Below are 19,004 nucleotides of genomic sequence, written 5' to 3'. Positions count from 1 at the left end.
GAGCTGCAGGTTGAAAGTAAAGTTTGCTGCCTGTGATGAATTATTTACAGGGATACACTAATTTTCTCTGGGAAGAGAGAGTACTGAGGGAGGGTTTGGGAAAGTGAAGCATCCAGAGCACCTGCTATAAAAATCACCAGCAGCAGCTAAAATTGCCAGATGGTGTGGTGACGTTTACTGCATGCTCCTGTTATTGTATGATAAGGCTGGATGTCCTCTTGGGTTCGTTTTCTCTCAGCTGGAAAGTTGAGCATCTAGTCACCCCCCAATGCAACGTGCTCTTGTGGTAACAACTGAGCGTCGTATCTGGGGACGCTGCTTGCATGTGTGTTTATGCTCCGGACATAGTGACTGAGCACAATTCAGGTAAAACTGAGTAGTTTTGTATAGCTTATGTTATTCAGATTATTGTATTAGGTTAACATAATGATCTTGCTTTATATGGCTATTGCTGCGCTAGGAGAGCTCTGCCACTTTGGGTATAGTGATGTATTGTTGGCAAAGTGCTCTCGTTAATGTCATCTGCTACGAGCAAAGAACACTGTACCTATAAAAGCACATTTATACCCATGAAAGTACTGCCTGGGCTATACCTGTTGGTGCTGACTTCTGGATGCACAGCAGTGCATAAATATTCCTGTGCTGGTCGACTCGGTTACACTGCAAGTCTGCAATGTGTGTCTGGTGGGTGTGGGTGTGAAAACATTCAGGGAGCATGATAGGAGAAGGAGGGGAGGGATAAATAAGATCACCAGGAAGGAACTAGAAGAATTTTGGGGAAAATCACGTTTGTTTGTGACTGCGGACTCGATTTTTAGTTTGTTCTTAACTGGAAGACAGAAGTCTGAATGTGTTTAATTTGTTTGCTTCTCCTTCTTATCTTGGTCTCACGCTTTTGACCGAACCCCTGAACTCCCTTGGGTTTGCCACCTACCCGGCAGCAGCGGCTGCACGGCACGGCACTTCAAAGGCAGTTCAGCTGGAGCTGCTTGGGAAGAGACGACAACCGCTCCCAAGCCCAGGGCCCGTCTGCGTCGCCTCCCCGGCTGCCTGCGGCCGGGCCTCGGGCCTGGGCCGCCGCCGGGGCCTGGCGCTCCCGCCTCCCAGCGCCTTCCCTGGGCCTGATCGCCCGGTTTGACTCGCGCCCTCATTCCGCCGCCTGGTACTTGGCCCCGCCCCGGACCCCTGGGCACCCGCGCTGCCAGGCCGCGCCCGCCCCGCCCCGTCCGGTGCCAAGGCTGCAGAGCGTCCTCCCGCCCCCGAGGGGGCGCACGGGGCGGCCCTGCGCCTTCTCCTTCCCCCTGCGGTGAGCGCGGCAGGCGGGGGGCGGGGCGAGCCGAGGTACGGCGGGGGTCGAAGTTGGGCGTGCGGCGGGAGCGTGGGGAGAGGGTGGCGGCGCTGGTGCCCGTCGCCCCGCTGGGAGTGGCCGGGGGGGGTGTCCCCGGAGGGTCCCGCCCGCTGCAGGCCACGTGCCGGCCTTTCCGCCTGCCCCTTGGCCCAGCGAGACGGTCGCCGGGCTGGGCCTTCGCCAGGGCTGTAGCGGCGCAGGCCGGGAGGGCCGCCATGAGAGGGCCCCGTCCCCTGGCTCTGGTGGTGCAGTGCCCGGTTCCTGCGTGCCGGGCCTGTGGGTCTCAGCCGGTCCCAGGCTGGAGATGGGACCAGCTGTAAAGCTGGCAAGGACAGAGTCCTGCTGGTTCCCCTGTCCTGTGTAGCTTGCAGGTACCGCCTGCTTTTCTGGATGGACACCCATGTCTTCCTCCCCTGCGATCTGGTGGATGCTAGCTGTTACACTCTGTCTTAAGCAGGACCGTTGTGGGAATTGTTTTGAAGATGGAAATAAAATCGATACATTATTGTTTAAGCAGCTCAAAATATTTTTCAAAGTGATCAGTAGAAAGGCAAAGTCTTCCTGATGTTAGTTTCAAAGGATGAACTGGCTGTGGGAAAAAATCAGCCTGGAAATAAGCAGAAAGCTTCAAATTCCCAGAGCATTGAGGTCCCGGAATGACCTAAGGGGACAAACAACATAAGTTATTCTGAGCTGGAGCTTGATCATTTTGTAAAGTAGATGATACCATAGCAAGTGCACAATAGCAGGGCCTGGGCTGTGGGACCCAGGAAGCTGCTTCTAGCCTTACGTTCATTTCTTATCGCAGTCTGCCTTGGACTGGGGCTGTACTTTTTTCATTTTGTACCTCATGCTATTTTTTCTTCTCTACCCTAGGAACTCCTGTATCTCACATTGAATTCCCAACAAAGGATGGAGAACATCCTGGCTGGTTTGTGTGGGACCAGCCCAGAAGATCCACTCCCTGTGTGGGTTCATGGCAGCATTGGCCATTGCTTTAATCAGCTGACATTAAATGTGATTCCTCATGTGATCCTTGCAGTGGTCAGTGCCTGCTTCCTTGGCACTCCAAGGTATGACAACTAACTTGTCTAGCTCTTGATTATTATGCAGGACTGGAGGTGGGGTGGAAAGGCTGGAAATTAGATCTCCCTATAATGTGCTGAATATGTAATTAGAGAAGGACACAATACTATAATGCTATTATATTTGTCAGCATCTGTCCTAATTCAGAGTATGGTGTACAGCTCTGGTCCCTCTCTTGCAGAAAGGAATCCAGAAGGAATAGAGAAAGTAGTGAGCGTAAAATCACAGCAAATAATTCAAAAGAATTTCAGTGAGTGGGGATTGGGGAAACTGGGAGTCTTCTGGGAGGGGATATAAATCCAAGGTGGCATGGAAGATGTCTATAAGGTAATAAGGGGTTCAGAGAAACCAAAAATTGTTTTTCTGTTTGTCCTCTTCTGAAATTCCTAAACATGGCAACATTCACTGATCTTGAAAGGCCACAAATGATAATGAATCAAGTGATAATGAAATATTTTGTTGGGCAATAGATTATGGACTTTACATACACAGTGTCACTGAAACCAACAATGATAAAAATAATGTTTCTAGACAGAGTATCACAAAGACAAGAGAAATTAAGGATCAGAGATGTAACACAGAGAATTTGATCATCCAGAATTTGTGTTAAAGAGGTTAAATATACTTTTTTTTGTTAATCCTCAAGGACTGGAGTCTGATTTGACCACAAAATATCACAGTTTGCAAACAAATATCTGTACAGAAATGCTATTCTGTGGTAGCATCTGAATCTCTGGTATTGATCAGATACTGGGCTATATTGACCTGATGTAGTTTAGCAGTCCCTACAGTCTGAAAAAGTTACAAATCTAGGGAGGTGAATCCTGGAGGTTAAGTAAGAGTGAACAGATAAAGGGGGGAAGAGGAGGGAAAGCAAGGAGAGTACTGACTGAGAGGTGATGGAATTTCAACTGTAAATTTTTTCTCTGCTCTTTCCTCCTCTAGATCTGGCTCCAGGGTGCCTTGCAAGCCAGGCTGGGGGTGCAGAATTGCTGCCTCCTCTGTACTTGCTGGCCTATTCCTTGCTGATACCATCCCAGCCACCGTCTCTCAGCAAGAGCTTGGCCCTGTGTACCTGGAAGTGCTGGCCAATGGCACTGCCACCCTGACATGGCTCACGCATGGCCTCGCTCTTCTCATGCTCTGCAGGTCCATTCACGGCTCTACCAGGGGCCCTGTGGCCCTGGCTCTCCTCACTCTCCTACCCCTACCTTCCTTCATCATCACACTGGTGTGGTACTACCAAAGCGGGACAGCTTGGTCCCCTCCCCACCCTGCTGCCTCCTCCAGGTTCGCCATTCTCTGTCTGCAGCTGGCCTCTCTGCTTGTGTATGTGATCAGCTACCTCTTTCCCACCGCTGGCAGGCAAGACTTCCTCTCCATCAATTGCTCCTGCCAACAAGACCAGCTCATCTCAGAGCCAGGGATCCCAGTGCCTGATCAGCAGAGAGTGGCAGAAGATGGTGAGAGCTGGCTCTCACGCTTCTTTTATGTTTGGATGAACCCTCTTATGAAATGTGGCTATCAATGGAAGCTGAACCAGCCACAGGATGTCTATGTGCTTCCTCGCCAGCTCCAGGCTGCCAGGGTGTGTGATCACTTCTACTCTTGCTGGCAGAAGGCAGCAGCTCCGCACCAAGTACAGGAGGAGACAGTGTCTCTTACTAGCCCAATCATTGCTGGAGGCGATGGGAGTAGCGATGCCCTGGACAGCTCTCACCGTGCCCAGGAGGCTGTGCAACTCTTCTCAGTCCTTCATGCGGCCTTTGGGCTTCGTTTCTACTCCCTCGGACTTCTCAAGCTGGCCAGCAATCTGCTGGGTTTCTCGGGTCCTCTGCTTCTGAACCTGCTGGTGAACTTCATGGAGTCACGGCAGGAGCCTCTGAGCCATGGGGTTCTCTATGCCCTTGGGCTCTTTGCTGGCTCCTTCCTGGGCGCTCTCTTGCGGAACCAGTTCAGCTACGAGGTAAACAAGGTGACGCTGATGGTGCGGGCTGCCGTTGTCTCTGCCATCTACCGCAAGGCTCTGTGTGTTGGCAGCACCAGCCTTACCTGCTTCACTGTGGGGGAAATTGTCAACTTCATGAGCACGGACACCGGTAGGTTGGTCAACTTCTGCCTCAGCTTCCATGAGGTGTGGAGCCTGCCTTTCCAGTTTGCCATTACCCTCTACCTCCTCTACCAGCAAGTGGGGGTAGCTTTTCTGGGAGGCTTGGCTCTGGCACTGCTGCTTGTGCCCATCAACAAGGTCATAGCTAACCGCATCATGATGAACAACAAGGAGATGCTGAAACACAAGGACACACGGGTCAAGGTGAGGGACAGCTGGTGGCTCTCTGAGTTTGTTGATATTTTTTCTTCCCAGTTGTCCCTAGAACATTGGCTTTTCGGCCACTTGTCATGATCCAAAGCAGATTAATTGAATCACAGCTGTTGGGAAAAACGCTAGAGGGGGCGCACACACACACACAGACACACTTGGTTCAAAAGTGTTTCAGGGTGGTGCAGTTTCACCACCCACAAGACAGTGAACCTCTAATGCTTGTCTTGCCCCCTGGGTTAATTCAGGTTCCCTTGCAGATTTCTTTTCTGTGTGTAGTAGTTAAGGTAGGACTCCTGATTGCTTCCTCTAGAGATGCTTCCGTCCTATTGCTCCAGTAATGCTATCAGTGGTGAGGTGGCTTGCAGTCTGGACAAAGGCAATGATCACAGATGTAGTGGTTTTACATAGCTCCAAGCTTGGCACCCTCAGTCATCTTTTCCACTGCTTTTTGCATATTTGCAGTGCCATCTCTCTCCTCAACGCATGTTGAACATGTGATTCCCACCTTTCAGCCTTGTATCTCTAATGTGAGGGGACAGCACTTCACTTGCCATTTCCATTCCATGGAAGCATGAAACATAAGTCAACTCCATGTCAGAACTGTTGGGAGCTTTAAAAATATTTCTTTTCCCAACAGAAGGTGCATCTAGTTGTATGGGGTATGCTGGACTTTCTCCAATTATTGTAAGACTGGTTTGCTGAGTGAACTCTCTCTTGTTAGTTTTCTTTCATGTTGGGTACAGACACATCTCAGCTTGCTCTGCACTTGCTGACCTGAGAGCAGGAATGAGAGGACAGCATGCTGCAGGGACAGCTGAGCTGCTGGATGTGAGCCAGCCAGGCTCTGGACGCAGACTAGCTGTGTCATGACAGCAGTGGGCCTAAGAGTCGGCTGTTACTACCTCAAGGCGCTGTCAGGCCAAAGTAGGTAAATGGCACCGAGGCTGGAGCTAGTAATTCCACACATCCCGTCACCTGTGTTACACATCCTTCAATTGGGAAGTAGTGTAATATTTTGCCTTTTCCTGAGCCGTACACAGCACAGGTGGCTGAGGAAGCTGGTGGAATGAGTGAGAACAAAGCTCCCAGTAGCTGCCACTTGAGTTTATGTCTTTGTTAGCAATAAATGGTTCCTGGTATCTCTAGCCTGGCCCTTAGCAGGAGGCAACAGCAAACCTGGCCACAGCCAAGATGCCTAGCTGGGATTTGGTGCATTAGGCAGGCACTGGTTGCTCTACGTGCTTTTCCTCTTTCCTGCAGCTTATGACAGAGTTCCTGTGTGGCATTCGTGTGATCAAGTATTATGCCTGGGAGAAGCACTTCAGCACTAGAATAAATGCCTGCCGGGCTAAAGAGCTGCAGAAGTTACGAGCCATCAAGTACTTGGATGCTGTGTGCGTGTATCTGTGGGCAGCACTGCCTGTTGTTGTCTCCATTGCCATCTTCATCACCTATGTCCTGTTGGGTCACCAGCTCACTGCCACAAAGGTGAGTAGGTAGTACGGAAAGCTCCAACCTTGTCTTGTGGAGAGGACAGTCTACAGTGGGGCTGCAGTCCTGAGACGTCTTCTTTGGGAAATAAACCCAGCCTGTGTCTCCCCACAGCTCTCCAGGCTCTCACTGGTGAAGCTGTTTGGATGATACAGGATGTAAGGGAGGTACTGCCTCCAACTCATGGTTGTTTCCTTACCCATGCAGGTGTTCACAGCACTGGCCCTTGTCGAGATGCTTATTCTCCCTCTCAATAGCTTCCCATGGGTGTTGAATGGGACCTTGGAAGCCAAAGTTTCCCTGGATCGAATCCAGCGTTTCCTTGAACTCGCGGACCAGGACGTGGAAGCTTATTATGCCCTAGGTAATGGCGAAGGACTCTGCTGGGCTTGGGACTGTGGGCAGGGGGCATTTGGAGCAGAGAGCTGAAGTGTGAGGCCCAGGGGCAGTACTGGAGGGCAGCTGGCTGTCACCCCATGATTCAAGACATTTGGTTGTCAGATGCAGAATGAAGGCACTCCATTTCTGTGGAAAATGGAAGACAAGGCTATAACACTCCTCTTTACCAACCCTAGGCCATTGCTTGTCCCTGCAGGGCCCTGCTGTTAGTGTCCCTTTAGAACATGCTGCTCCCTTCTCTGTCCAAAGCTCCTCTGACACTGAAGCCATCAACAGCCTTGGCTTTGCCTGGCAGAAAGGCTTGAATGGATGCCCCTCTCCTGAGCTGTCTCAGCTCCCTTTCTCTCCTTCCTTGCTTTTTGCCAGCTTCCTGCCATTCTTTTACCTTCAACAATAATAAAACCAGGTTATCCTTAGTGTCTCCCTGACAGCCAGCAGGTCACCCTGTGTGTCTGATGGGAGCTGGAGACAGGAGGGTTGGAGGGAGTTGTAAGTTCAAGGACACGTCAGTAGGCAAGCATCTCATTCTGTGGTTGGGTCAAAGTCATCATGGCGATGCCCTGTCCATGGTCTCATGCATTTGGGAACAAAGCTGATAATATTTGTGATGCTGGGTGCCTTTCATTTTCTGGCCTTCTCATAGTAGTGCAATGCTGTGCTGCTTTTCTCTTGCAGATAGCCCTTCAGGTACTGCTACTGCCATGGAGATGCGATGTGCAGCCTTCTCATGGACACCAGTTGAGGAGGAAAGCACCAGGCAGCCCTCTTCCATAGGCACTCTGCAACTGCACATTGAGAACCTGTCAGTGAGAAAGGTGAGCAAGGATGCAGGAGGTAACAGAGAAGAATAGCACTAGAGAAGCCAAATAATGGAGCAGGGGTGGCATGTTTTCATATTTTCCTGGTCTTATGAGCTGTGCATCAAAATCTTCTCTTGGTCAAGAGGCACAGGACACATATCACATCTCTCAGAGCTGAAGGGTGCTGGAGGAGATCCCAGCATGGCTTACAGACAAGAGATGAACCAGTTCCCTCTGCTTTCTACCACTGCTGCAGGAGAGGACTGGGCAGGGAACACAGCTGAGCTGCAGAGTTAACATTCCTTGCAGATTTGTGTCCTGCCATATCAAGAGTCCGGTTTACCCAACAACTGTACCTAGCTCTGCTGCTGAACCTGTGAGATAGCCCCAGTTTAAGACAGCAGTCAGCTTTCTTACAGGCTACGTGTGGCTCAAGAAATCTGGACAAGCCACCCTGTATTAGCCCATCAGGTTGCTCCTTTCCATTTCCCTTTGCAGGGGATGCTCCTGGGGGTTGTTGGGAAGGTCGGCTCTGGCAAAAGCTCTCTGCTTGCAGCCATCACTGGAGAGCTCATTAAGTAAGTAGCCTAAAGACTTCTTCCTGCCTTCCATGCCACGGCAGGCAGGGACTATCCAGCGCTATCCCTATTTGTAGGCCATTTTGATCTGCCAACAGCTATCCTTTGTTGCCCTTTCCACCCACTTCTGGTGTGCTTGCAGACAAGGTGGACAAGTGTATGTTTGTGACCTGGAGCAAGGATTTGGTCTGGCTACACAGGAGCCTTGGATACAGTTTACCACTGTCCGTGAGAACATTCTTTTTGGGCGGGCATATGATGCCAGGCTGTACGAGGAGGTGGTGGAGGCCTGTGCCCTCTCCGAGGACCTGAACGTGAGTGCCTAAACTGTAAACCCACCTGGGCCTTCTTGGCCAGCTTTTGCATCCAGCCTGAGCCTCACTGGGAGCAGTTCTCACTCTTTCAGGCTATAGACTGCTTTTCCAATGTCCCAATCACATAGCGTTACTCTGATTACCAATACCAGACCATACCTTGCCCCACGGTTCTTTAAGGTGTGAAGTCATGCTGGTAGCACTTTGGATGGTTTCTTCCGCTGCTGAGCCAAAAGCTCTTGATCCTGGGGAAAGGAGATGTTCTTGCAGAGCTGATGACTGCCAGGTTTTTCAGGCAGAACCTGTTAGCAGCTGATGCTTTTTTGGATCAGAAGGAACTTCCCTGGGATCTGGAAGGGCTGAGTCTGTGGTCCTCCCATGTCAATAATACACATATTCTAGGTTTGAGGCTTATGGCTGTATTAGCCAGTAAACCTGCCTGTTATATATGGTAGGAAGCTAGCCTTCTCCTCCCAGTTTATAACCTGATGCCTGATTTTCTGAAGTGCCAAGCACTAGGAGCTCCTGTTTGCTTTGGCAGGAGCTATGAATAGTCTGTAAAGGCAAGATATTTATTTGAGAAGTAGTAGACTATGCCTATGCTCCAAATGAAGAGGAAACTGTTTCCAGCTACTGAAACTCTTGTAGTTTTTACTGCTAAACTGTATGGATGGGCCCTAGTATGATTTTGGTGCAGGCACAGCTCTCGCTGTCCCAGAAAATTCCCAGGCACAATTTCAGAGTTATCTCAGACTAGAAGTTACTCTCAATGGGTAGTTCAGATGTGGCCACACTATTCTGGAGTGTAAGAGAGTTTAGTTGCCTAAATCCCAAGCTTGCCAGTTGTCTGCAGAACCAGTGTGTAGACTGTTGCATTGTTTAATTTTTTGTAAGGTGTCACCCTAAGGAATTACTGCCAGAGACAGGAGAGGGACCCCAGTGTTCTGGTTTTGAGTTCCCAGTAGTTTCCTGTCCATTCTAAATGGATTTTCTTGAATGTTTCAGATTTTACCAGCAGGTGACCAGACAGAGGTGGGTGAAAATGGTGTGACACTCAGTGGGGGACAGAAGGCTCGAATAGCCCTTGCCAGAGCCGTTTACCAGGTAAATAGCAAAGGAGTCATGCTGTGGCAGATAGTGCCCAGTGACAAGTTAGATGTAAAGAAGCTGGAAGCACCCAACTGTACAATGTGCTCTGGCAGCAGGTCTTAAACCGCATTGTGCTGGCCTAAAGGTGCTGGCAGTGTGCCACACAGAGGTACTTGCACTTTTCTCTACAGCACTACCTGCTCCGGCAGGGCCAGCAGCTGTATCCTTGTCTTTTTTCTCCCTCTCAGGAGAAAGAGCTTTACCTGCTTGATGATCCCCTGGCTGCTGTTGATGCAGATGTAGCGAACCATCTTATGCAGAAATGCATTCTCGGAGTTCTCAAACACAAGACCAGGATCCTTTGCACCCACAGGACGGAGTTTTTGGAGAAGGCCGATGCCTTGTTGTTGGTAGACAATGGCAGAATAGCTAAGACAGGTACACTGGCTGTCTTCTCAGGCATTCATTTGTGCCTGTGTGCCAGCCTCGGAATGGCTTGAGCAAAGATGGACATAAGGGAGTCGGATTAACTAGTGGGGAACCCAATGATAAAGAGTTTGAGGACACTGCACGTGGGCAAAGATGGGGTGGAAGGCAATGTGCAGATGCAGATAGAATAGGACAGCCCTAGAGGTGGGGAGCTGATATGGCAGAAGGCCATAGCAGGTTGTATGGAGCAGGGCCTTCAAGGGTGCAGGTCATGTGAGAGAAGATACGGAATGTTATGAGAGAACAAAACTGGGCCATTTCATAGCAAGAGGCAGTGAGTAGCTGGCATCTGTTCCTTGCAGACTCTAAAGAATTTGCATGTCTCTTCACAGGTACACCAGCTGATATCCTGCCACTCCTGGAAGCCTTCCCCAAGTTCAAGGATATGGACAAGAGGCAGAAGGATAAAGGTCTATACCTGGCGAGCTTAAGGGTGGCTGGGGCAACATAGCTCAGCTGACCACCCAGACAGAACCTGTACCTGATGGCTGCTGACCTTAGAGCAGAGCTCCCACCACCTTGCTCTGCTGTGGCAGTGCTGATCTGTGGGTAGTGTGTGCATAGAGGGAGAGGATGCCCACTTATCATTGGGTATTGGTCTGGAGCAGTATTTGAATCTGTTGTTCCACTTGTGGTTCAGCTTTGGATGAAGGTCTGCCAGGATTGGTGCACCTGTCTTGAAAGAGGAGAGAGGAGGGAAGTAAAGTTTTCCTCATAGCCTAGACTTGCTCTCTTCACAGCAAGAAGCAGCTGCAGGAGGAACTTACATCACACTAACCTTTGCTTTCGTCTCCATTCCCACAGCCCCTGATGAACAGGTCCAAGAAGAGGCCGTAGAGACAGGGTCAGAAGAATCAACCCAACACTATCACCTTGTCCACAAGGAGGAAGAGAAGAAAGAAGGGGCTGTGGCTTTTCAGGTGTACAAGGCATATTGGCTGGCAGTGGGCAGCTGCTTGGCATTATCCATCCTCTTCTCGCTGCTCCTGATGCAAGGTGAGACAGTGGCCCAGCAGCACATCTCTCATTAGACATTCCTCTCCTCTCATTCCTGGGTTGTGTGAAGTCCAGGGAAGAAAAGAGGCCAGGGGTTTAATCACTCTCCCTGCAGCAGGAAGACCCCTTTTCTCTTCCCCAAACTAAAGTAGTGTGTTTGGGAGGGGGCATATGTGGGAACAGGATCTTATGTCTCACTGCTGCAGTTGCATGTCTGCTCCTCTAGCAGTGCCCTGTTGCTGCTGCAGCTCAAGGCTGTTCCCTTGCTTCTGCTCTACTACTAACAGTGGAGAATGAAGGCAGGGGAAGACTAGACTGGGCAGTGAGACAATAATAGAAGTTGTCCAGAAGCTTCCCCTCCAGCTTTTCTGCTTCATATTTGCTGATTCAAAGGTTGAATCCCTCTTTATGCAGTCTGTCTTTCTCTGTAGCATCCAGAAATATCTCAGATTGGTGGCTGTCACACTGGATCTCCAGCATATCCCAGACAGCAAATACCTCTGTAATGGTCTGCTCAGCTTCCCCGCCTTCCCCAGAGCTGCTTCTCTTCTCCATTGTTGGGCTTGTGTAAGTGAATCTGGTCAGGAGATGCCAAAGAAAGCTGGAAACACACTCCCATTTTGCCCTTAAGTGCGTTTCCTGTGAAGATCCTTGTTGAGACCAGGGATAAACTGACCACCCCACTGCAGGGGATCTGTGTGGCTGCTTTGACAAAGAAAGAGAATCAAAATCTCTGACCTGATGAGGTGCTCAAAGGGCTTCTGCCTGGGGCTGATGGAAGACCCTTAGCTGCATAGTAATCAGAGTGTTTGTCCCACCATGCCAAACAAGTGGTCTCTCACAGGAGTATCAGGTTGAAGTATCCTGGTATCCCCTTGAGTGTTCTCCTGGGTTCTCATGCCCTGTCTGTGAAATTACTGTCATGGGGACCTTGGCAGATTCATAATCTTTCTCCTTCTGTGTTCCAGCTCCCCCATTCAAGCTCTGGACACCACCCCAGTCCCTTCCAATGGCTCCCTGGATGTGAATTTCTACCTGATAGTTTATGGGAGCATTGCAGGGGCCAACTCCCTCTTCACCATTCTTCGGGCCTTCCTCTTTGCTTATGGCACTATCCGTGCTGCCACTGTCATTCACAACCGACTGCTCCAGAGGGCTCTAAAGGTAATGGTCAGAAAGTCCAAGGCAGACTGGGGCTCCTGCAAGTCACTCTGCCTTAATGTTCTTCTCATAGTTGGGAGTAAGGGTTTGGGACATGGATTGGGGTTTCTGCTGGTATTAGCTGATGAGCTCCCTGTCGGACTATATCCAAAAAGGGCTGCACCACAGCCAGCACAAGGGGCCAGTGAGCTGGGGTTCACAATGTGTCCTGTAAGGCTTGTTCCATTCCATGGAGGGGTGTTTTAAGGCTGCCACCTCCATCTGTTCGCTCATTAGGCTTATATAGCCAAGATGAGGGCCAGTTGAATCAAAGTAGCTTTTGCAGGATCATGAGCTCAGATTCAGATGAGACTGGAAGGAGTCATTAAGCAAGATGTAGGGATGATGCTGGTATATGCCAGTTAACTTTCTTTAGGATTTGGGCTTCCTTGGATCCTTGGGCTAGAGTTAGAATTAGAGGATTGGAAGATAGGATTAGAGGATTGTCTCACTGGCTACTGGTGGGCCAGTATGGGATCTGAGTGACTGCTATCTTGGTAGCTGTCTGCCATTCACCACGGAAGGGCTCCTTCCTTTTACCGTGCGAACAGCATGAGTTGTTTGGCTGCAAGTGGATGCTGGCTTTGGAGTCTGAGATTTCTTCTCCAGCTGAGGAAAGGAAGGGGGCTCCAGTGGCCACCCCTCTGTGGCCTTATCTGCTTCCCTTGGTGCTGCTCTCCTGGGTGCTGTTCTGTGGCTGGATCTCACTGCAGCTGACTGGCTCTTACTTTCTGGTTCCCTTGTTGCCAGGCCACAGTCACCTTCTTTGACACCACACCAGCAGGCCGGATCCTGAACCGCTTCTCCTCAGACCTGTACTGCGTGGATGACAGCCTGCCATTTATCCTTAACATCTTCCTGGCCAACATGTATAGGCTCTTGGGCATGCTGGTGATAATCACCTATGGCCTCCCTTGGATTGGTCTGGTCTTACTCCCTCTAGCTGCCCTCTACTTCTCCATCCAGCGCTATTACCGGCGCACGTCCCGGGAACTCAAGCGCCTTTACAGTGTCACCCTGTCTCCCGTTTACACTCACTTCTCAGAGACCCTCTCGGGCCTGAGCAGCATCAGAGCCATGCGGGCAACACAGAGGTGAGTAGAAAGAAAGGGCACCCAGAGAACCAGAGCTTTGGCTTTATTCACCAGGGCCTTCCTGATGTGGGGCTGGTTATAGGGTGGCAGGAATGCCCCTAGTCTGGGGCAGCAGGAATGGAGGTTGAGTGGTGCGAACCTCTGTTGTGTGCCTGCCAGGTTTGAGTTGGAGAATCAGCTGCATCTGGAGCAGAACCAGCGCTGCCTCTTTGCCAGCAACACAGCAATGCAGTGGCTGGACATCCGGTTGCAGATGATTGGGGTCGCTGTTGTTACCACTATTGCAGGAGTTGCCATCATCCAGCACCAGAAGCAACTGGGAAATCCAGGTAGGCTGCCAGGGATTCTTCTATGCCCACCGCTAGGCTGTGGCCCACGGGTTCCTCATCTCCTAGCCCAGAGCTGCACGTCTTCCTACACTGGGATAAGATCCAGAGCTCCTGCTCCCTGCCCCTCTACAGGTCACCCACAGTGTACTGCTTCAGCTCCTGTCCTTCCCTCCTCCTGTGTGTCCCCATCCTCGAGTGGGATCCCAGGCTCCAGAATGCTGACTTCTGCCTTGTTTCTTTGTCCTGCCACCAAGATCCCAGCTCCTTCCCTGCCAGTAACATTCTTGCTTATGCTTTTTTCCTCACAGGACTTGTGGGCCTGGCACTCTCATATGCCCTGGCTGTCACAAATCTGCTCTCAGGCCTCATTTCCAGCTTCACTCTGACAGAGACCATGATGGTGAGTGTGGAGCGGACAGAAGAATACACCACAGACATCCCCGCAGAGCCCCATGATAAACTGGTCCAGGTAAAAGCTTGAATATGTTCTCAGTGACTGGCCTATCTTCTGGCTCTGTGCCCTGCACTTGCCTCCTGGGGAAATCACAGAGTTCCAGTGAATGGGTGGAGGGCCCTCACCCACAGAAACTACCTTGATCACTCATCCTTTACCAGTACATCCCCTGGGGGGGGGGGGGTGAGTCTCTGGCAGAAGTTGGTGAAGGCTGGCATGACAGGAAGGGGTAGGAGACCAGAACATGTGCTAGGTCTAAGCTGTGAGAGAAAAACAAGCCTAGGAAGGGGGCTGGAATTGAAGCTGGGCTGTGCGTTGGGTCAGCTCAGAAGCCAAGCTACCATCCAAAGGGATGGATGGGGCTTGGCCTGTGGGGACGTGAGGCTGAAGATGACAGTGGGTCACAGTCATACCCTGTCTCACCTGGGTATCCCTCTTAGGTTGCTGCTGACTGGCCAAGCCAGGGGCTTGTGGAGTTCCAGCAAGTAGTCCTGGCCTACCGAGCGGGCTTGCCTAATGCACTTGATGGTGTGAGCTTCACCATTTACCCCGGAGAGAAGGTGGGGATTGTGGGTCGCACAGGATCTGGAAAATCCACCCTTTTCTTGGCCCTTTTCCGCATGCTGGAGCTGAAATCAGGCCGGATTCTCCTGGATGGTGTTGACAACCAGCTGGTGGGCTTGGAAGAGCTGAGGTATGGAAGGCTGAGCAGAGTGGAGGGTACCTGGTGGGCCTGGAGGCTGAGAGTTGTCAGTGGTTGGATGCCAAATGGAAGAGTGAGGAGCAAAGGACTTACTGTCATGGCACCCTCTTGTCTGATTGTGGCAGCTTCTTATGAGTTGCTCTGTTGTTTCTGAACAGCTGTGCTAAGGAAACAGGCTAAATATGTGACCCATGTCTCTGTGCCTCTAAGATATGCAGCAAGCCAAGACACCCCACCCCAGAAAAAAAAAACCAAATAGGCCTTTGCTTTTCTGCTGAACCCACCCCATGAGCCCTCAGCTCTCATTTGCTTGCAGATCTAGGCTGGCCATCATCCCCCAAGATCCATTTTTGTTCAGTGGCTCAATCCGAGAGAACCTGGACCCCCAGGGAAAACGGACAGATGCTGAGCTCCACGAGGTGCTAGAGCAGTGCCACCTGTGGGATGCTGTTACTCAGATGGGTGAGTCTGAACCCAGTGAGAAGCAGCTGGTGAGCCCTGGTGCTGGAAGAGGGGAGAAGGCCTCAGCTCAGTCAGGGAGCTGAGGAAAAGCGGCCAGGTGGATGCAGTAGGGAATTGGTTAGGTGAGGGCACACTAGGACCAGGGTGGGAACTGGTCAGTGGGTCCCAGTAGTATTCCTTGAGATTTAGTGGCAAGGGACTGGCAGGTGATGGGTTGGGTGGCAGGATCTTGCTGATGAGACCAGGCCCCAGTGGATGTTAGAGCAGAGCCTGAAGGATAAGCTAGCCCCTAGTTCTAGGGGAGTGTGGCATCTCTGTGCCAGATGTTATTTGTGTCCAAGTGTAAAGGCTCTGGTTCCCAAGGCCTGGACCCAACCACGATTGGGATTTTGAGTGCTACTGGGAAAACCCCGGACTGGGGGAGCCATTTGGGGCCCTGTGCAGAGCCTGGTGGGGTGACTGCTGAGCTTGACCCCTGCAGGTGGATTGGACAGCGAGCTGGGAGAAAGGGGAAAGAGTCTGTCCCTGGGACAGAGGCAGCTGGTGTGTCTGGCAAGAGCCCTCCTGACACAGGCCAAGGTGAGTGCCCTGCCTCCATCGGAGCGAGGGGGAGGGTGAGCTGCTGATGGCTGTATGGGGACAGCAGAGCAGAGCGCTCCAGAGTTGGGGGTGTGACAGGAACAGACGTCCTGTGCTACCTTCTCAGGCTGTCTCTGGGCAGGGATTGGGGTCTCCCCTGTGGCGCTTGGGAGCTCCCTTCACTCTCTGTCCCTGGCAGGTGCTGTGCATCGATGAGGCCACAGCCAGTGTGGATCAGAAGACAGACCAGCTGCTGCAGCAGACCATCCGCCAGCGCTTCGCTGACAAAACTGTTTTGACGATTGCTCACAGGTATGGAGGAAGCAGCACTCTGCACCTAAATTCATCCTACCACTCCCAGGGAGTCGTGGCTGCACCTGCCATGCCCGGGCCTTGAGCTGAGCAGGCAGATCTCTGTGATGTGGCTTTTCAAGTGCAAAAGGCTGGACCTTGCCTATTCGCCTTTTCTGCTTTATTAGCCCCTGGGTGCTGGGAAAAACTGGATGTGAAAACGTTGTACCCAGAAATTGGGGGACAGCAAAGGGCAAAACGCCGCATCATATAGCAGATGGCTTTTCCTGGGCACTGCCTACTGGGACCAGGGGAGTGAATCGGACCTTGTGGTTCTGCCAAATTAGGGCAAGGGGCAATGATGAGCTATCCTACAGAAACGAGCAGCGTGGAGACCCGGGAGGAGCAAGTGCCTCTGGCTCAGTAGAGGGCACTGCGGGGCAGGCGGCACCAAGGACTGCAGGCAGCTCCTGGCCAGGGGAGGCAGAACGCTGGGTAGTTGTTTCCCAAAACCCTGAGTTTTGGTCCCAGCCTGCACCCGGTGCAGGCAAGGTAGACACTGCCTGGGTAGGACAGGGCAACAGTGCTTGCCCCACAGCTGAGAGATTTAGTGTAAGAGTAGGAGCAGTAGATGGTTGCGGACAGAGGGAGAAGGGCAAAAGATGAATACTGTGGATACTGAGAAGGGATGGATCTGCATTAGGCGGTGCTCTTACTCTTGCCAAGTAGAGGAGAATTTGGAGGAGGGTTATGCAGTTGTATGGAGGGCGTTTTCAAAGCACAAAGGTTACCACAAAAATAAAAATCAAATGAGCAGGGAGCAGGGGCTGGTGTCCTGCTGCACAGAAGTAGGAGTGATAGATGACAGGCAGGGTGGGCTGGGCCTGGCAAGTGAATCAAGTGGATCTTGTTAAATACATCAGATAGGAGGAAGGCAGGAGGTGTGTGAAGGGAACATGGTTCCTGCACTAGGGATATTATACATAAATAGAGTAGAAAGGTAAGGGCACCGTGGGCTGAGGTGTGTGTTTGGGTTGGGTGGGGAGAGGCCACCTCTGATGGAGGAGTAACTGGAGAGGAGAACCAGCAGAGGAAGGAGTGGCAGAAGGCTAGGCAGCAAGACTGGGTTGAAGATGGCCCTAGCCCCTCTTCCACTGGGATGAAGGGAGATGGGGGAGAGCAGTAAGGAGAGAGAGGTGGTGATGGGGTTGTTTTGTGCCCATGGTTCTCCCATGCCATTCAGCTTCAGGTGAACCGTTGATTGGATGGGTGAAATCTAGGATGGGAAGTGACTCAGTACTTGTCCCTTGCCCCTCCAGGTCACTTCCAGTGCTGCAGCCTGGCACTCTTTTGGGGATGAATGTGTAACCAGAGTCCTGAACTCCATAATGCTTTTTACCTGCTCAAATCCTGTGCAGCATCTTCCTTGTGACTTGCAGCTTTGTCGGGCTGTAGTTTTGCACTGAACAGTGCACAACTGTACAAAGGCATTCCTGCTGCCCTGTCTTCCCTTCCCAGGGCCAGAGGTTGCTGCCCTGCTAGCAGTCTGGGCGGAACTGGGTGCATATGTGTGCTGCCCATGCTGTGGTTGGCAGTCTGGCAACTACAAATCCACTGGTGGTGGCAGCGTAAGCAAAGATGCCAGACTGCTGGGCAATGGCAGCTGATGCACAAGCCCATTTCTGCTGCTCTTAGGAGGTGGTAGGTGAGGAAATGTAGGGGCAAACAGAAGCAACTCAATAACTCCTCTGTAGGAACAGAGACATCTTGTGCAACCCCAGAATCAGGCATGCCCTGAGCTCTCACTCCACAGAGCTTCCCTCTGTGCTCCTGGTGCCCTGCCATGCCCAGCAGCTGAGAGGCATCACTGGGCTCTCTTAAGAGGTGGGGCATTTCAGCAGTCTGCAGAGGCTCTCTGGAGAGCTGGACTGCAGTGTGTCCCTGCGTGCACAGGGAGATGCTCCACAGATCCTGATGTTGGGTGCGTCTTGGGCCACCCCTTGACAGCAGGGGAAGCAGTATCCAGGGTTTCTCCTCAGATCCACCAATGTGTGTCCTGGTGTTTGCTGTCCACAGACTGAACACTATCTTGGACTCAGACCGCGTGCTGGTGATGCAAGCTGGGAGAGTGGCAGAGCTGGATTCACCCACCCACCTAAGCCAGCAAGATGGCTCCTTGTTCCAGCGCCTCCTGCACAGCGGGCAGCAGTGACCTTCCTCCTGGGCTGAGCCCAGGCAGCCCCCCTGGCTCTGTGCCTGGCTTTCCTCTCGCCTCAGCCACCAGCCCTGTCCCTGCAGGGCCAGGAGCTGCTGAGGTGAGGGAAGGGGTTATTCCTGCCTGCAGACAGCAATTGTGTGTCCTCAGGGATGGGAGGGTGCATGGCACTGCGGCCTTTCCTTTAGTAGGGAAGATGGCACCTGGTGATTAGGGCCATGCAAGCCTGGTTGGTGGGATACTGCTCTGATCCAAGGCTCCCCTTTGAGATTACAGAGGGATTTTCTGCTCACTGAAGAATCAGTGACTCCTAGTCTGAAACTTAGTCTCACATGTGCAATTTAAAATAAAGTGGAAACATCCTTGTGAAGCTCCGTTATTTAGGTCCCTGTGTCCTTTTCGCCCCAGACACAGACTTCCTTGTGAGATACAGGAGTGGTGCCCTCTCTGCATGGACAACCCTGCCTGCTCCCAACTACTTTCAGAGGACGCTGAGCTTTCCAAGCCCAGAAGGTTGCACCCAGGGACTTTGCTGCTCTTCCTCCAGTTTACAGTGGAGAAGGCCTTCCCCTGAAGAGCCAGAATGTGATTACATTAAAGGCCTCTAAGGCTAGTTTATTTCAAGACCACTTTTCCAAGGGAAATTCCCTATCCCTCCTGCCCTGCTCCTAGCTGCCCGAATCCACAGCTGCTTTCAGTTTTAGGATCAGATTGCTCTTCCCATTGGCACCCTTGGACTCAGTCTTGGGTTTTCCCCTTCTCTC

At 51.7% G+C, this 19,004-nt stretch overlaps 1 protein-coding gene across 2 annotated transcripts; it reads left to right on the top strand.

Annotated features, from left to right (window-relative positions):
• Positions 1-2,224: 2,224 nt before the first annotated feature.
• ABCC10 (ATP binding cassette subfamily C member 10) lies at positions 2,225-18,619 on the top strand. Of its 2 annotated transcripts, none has more exons than XM_052806216.1 (21): positions 2,225-2,421; positions 3,380-4,748; positions 6,018-6,245; positions 6,456-6,612; positions 7,323-7,462; positions 7,946-8,025; positions 8,168-8,339; positions 9,345-9,443; positions 9,677-9,866; positions 10,250-10,327; positions 10,722-10,913; positions 11,345-11,480; positions 11,882-12,077; positions 12,864-13,207; positions 13,367-13,536; positions 13,845-13,936; positions 14,431-14,684; positions 15,010-15,155; positions 15,637-15,734; positions 15,934-16,046; positions 18,102-18,619. In XM_052806216.1, exons 1-21 carry the CDS (start codon positions 2,261-2,263, stop codon positions 18,235-18,237), a joined length of 4,551 nt encoding a protein of 1,516 aa, XP_052662176.1. In that variant the 5' UTR covers positions 2,225-2,260; the 3' UTR covers positions 18,238-18,619. The 2 variants fall into 2 exon arrangements, with proteins under 2 accessions (XP_052662176.1, XP_052662175.1); XM_052806215.1 differs by having other exon boundaries at positions 13,845-14,005.
• Positions 18,620-19,004: the final 385 nt, after the last annotated feature.

Source organism: Harpia harpyja, chromosome 13 (assembly GCF_026419915.1).
Source record: "Harpia harpyja isolate bHarHar1 chromosome 13, bHarHar1 primary haplotype, whole genome shotgun sequence".
Taxonomy (NCBI): Eukaryota; Metazoa; Chordata; class Aves; order Accipitriformes; family Accipitridae; genus Harpia; species Harpia harpyja.
Note: the sequence above shows the minus strand (reverse complement) of the source record. Positions and strands in the feature narration are given on the sequence as shown.